This window comes from Bactrocera latifrons, unplaced genomic scaffold (genome assembly GCF_001853355.1).
Source record: "Bactrocera latifrons isolate USDA-ARS-PBARC rearing strain unplaced genomic scaffold, ASM185335v1 scaffold_155, whole genome shotgun sequence".
NCBI classification, from domain to species: Eukaryota; Metazoa; Arthropoda; class Insecta; order Diptera; family Tephritidae; genus Bactrocera; species Bactrocera latifrons.
In genome coordinates this window covers 297,762-300,146 of record NW_017535019.1, presented here as the reverse complement: position 1 = coordinate 300,146, position 2,385 = coordinate 297,762, and the positions used below count along the sequence as shown (strand labels likewise).

Sequence of the window (2,385 nt, the reverse complement as noted above, 5' to 3'; positions counted from 1 at the left end):
TTTTAACATATACTTATAACGCTCTCATAGTGCGCGCTCCCCAGCCACATTTCGGCTCGAGCTGATATCTCTTTGGGCAACTTTCTGCTGGCCCATCAAGGACGCGCCACAACACCGTCATCAATGCAATGTTTCAGTGTTTATGTGCCGCTACTGAACGAAGCGTCCAACCAGTGGGCCGTAGAATATGAGAAATGCGTGAAAGCGGCAGAAGATGGTCGTGATAATATTTTGGCGCAGGCGAGCTCGCAACAGAAAGACATCTCTACTTTGGCCGCTAGCGTTTGTAGTTATATGCAATCGTGTGATGTGACCAGCGATTCATTGTCGGCGCTCGACTGTTTCGCCTACTTGGTGAGTGGCAAGCAAAAAGCTTTATATGAAAAAACATTATCCATTCTATTCTCAATATTAACTTTATTTACTTATTGCAGTCATCAAACACATTATCCACCATTTACACCGTCTCCAATAATGCTTCCGATCTGGCAGCCAGCTTGCGTCAGCAAATAAACCTTATTGACGTCGAGTCCTATCGCTGCTCAAACGCGAGTGAACGTCAGTATATAGAGCGCACGGGACAAATCTACACGGCGCTCAATTTTTGCTTGGATAATGGCCCDCCACCAACAATAGCACCACCCACMACCTCCACTGCCGTCACTCCTGCTCCAGTGTCTGCTGCCGTAAATGATATCCAACTGATTTCTGCTCCTCGTCGTACGCCTCTGGGTATTATGAACAGTCGTTCGGCTGCTGCTAATCCTGCACCGCAGAGTAACTTAATTACCATTTTAAATAACTCTTTASAACAAAATGGAGACCAAAATGTGTAAAATTTTGATATAAAATAGTGCCGCAAGAAATTCTGCTTTACTGTTACAAGTAGTATATGAGGAAGCTGAAGACACAAAACGTTTTACACAAATACATATACCTATATATTTAAATCCTAAAGCAGTCACAAGTGATTTATTGGTATTCAACGCAATTATCTTAAATAAATATAAAACCAATTCGAGCTCCTTTTCCGTAAGGAAAGGAAATGCTGTAAATTCCTGGAAATTATCGTATATAAAGTCACAAATATTGAGACTGCTCCGACATATTCGTTGCATGAACGTTAAGGAAACATATGTATATTATGTATATATGTATACCTCCCGTAGCATAAAAAATATTTTCTTTTAAAGTTCATAGTATCTTCTATCGATCAAACAAAAATATTACATYTTTCACTCGAAAGAAAGGAAAAAGAAAATAAGGTAGAATGAAAAAAMAGTAACAGCCAAAGAAAAAATATATAAACAATCAAACCTACATAATTTGTTTCCTCATATKTGGAATTTTAATATTTAATTATTTTCTGTTCTTCTATTTTTGTGTTTTATTTTMATTGTTTTCTTTCGTGCTAAATCTTATCACGATCCAATTTTTTACGTCTGCCTTAGTAATATCTTCAATGGCAGTCTGTATTTCTTCGCTTTTCCCAGACTTCTCTTTTGTCCTACCGTTACTAGTTGATAGCGCTATTTTGATTTAGGTATGTGAATTCTGAGAAAACAGCAGAATTTATGACGATTCTGTCGACGCGGCTTAACCCGCACATCAAAAGTGTTTGTATTTAATTTATCATTGTGGCGTTTTCACATAATATAATAAATCTAAAGCAATACTATTTGACGACAGTAATTCCTCGCTAGGTTTCAATGCCCACGTCATATTTTGTTCTTTAATAGTAGTTCTACAATGTACGACGTTAACAGCGACATCACAATCAGGAGTAATGAATAGAAACGCGAGTGAGAGCGAGATGGAACTAATCTTTAATGTGGTTGTAGAAAATAACAACKATGATGACATTGGACACTATAAGATACAAGCCTACCAATCAAAATCTGTTTAAAGATATTCAATAAATTCGTTTTCTTATTAAGTAATCTTTTTATGCTAACCTGCTTTTATATCTTGTTTAAATTAGCTAGATTTTTATTATAGCTTAACTTCACTCAGAAAACTGCAAAAGAGGTTCTTCTCTAAATTAAATATATTATTCCTATCAGTTTTCAAATCAACTTCTCCAGTATAAATTTACACCAGTATTATCCAGTTCTTCTTGATATTTATGTTATTTAGATGAGAAAGTTTATGATACGGTTTATGATTTCTTGTGTTTTGCTTGCGTGTGAGGGAAAATGCTTTCCGCATTATCAGTGCTGTCGTCACATAAACGGCATATGTCATTTGCAGGTCACTAAAATCACCTTTCTAAGGAAKCGTATTTGCATTACTTTAAGATGGCCTTCCTAAATACAGTTTAAGATAGAGCAGGGTGGGAAGTAGTATATATAAAAAGTATTGAATAAGCAGTTGAACTGTATTTTG

At 36.2% G+C, this 2,385-nt stretch overlaps 1 protein-coding gene across 1 annotated transcript in view; it reads left to right on the top strand.

Moving 5' to 3' along the window:
- LOC108966089 (protein TsetseEP-like) overlaps positions 1 to 1,936 on the top strand; it is a 2,802-nt gene extending 866 nt beyond the window's left edge. The window contains exons 2-3 of the mRNA XM_018928827.1: positions 31 to 354; positions 435 to 1,936. Of these exons, the coding sequence (XP_018784372.1) occupies positions 31 to 354; positions 435 to 836 (726 nt within the window). The 3' untranslated portion in view covers positions 837 to 1,936. The remainder of the gene's footprint in view (positions 1 to 30; positions 355 to 434) is intronic.
- Positions 1,937 to 2,385: the final 449 nt, after the last annotated feature.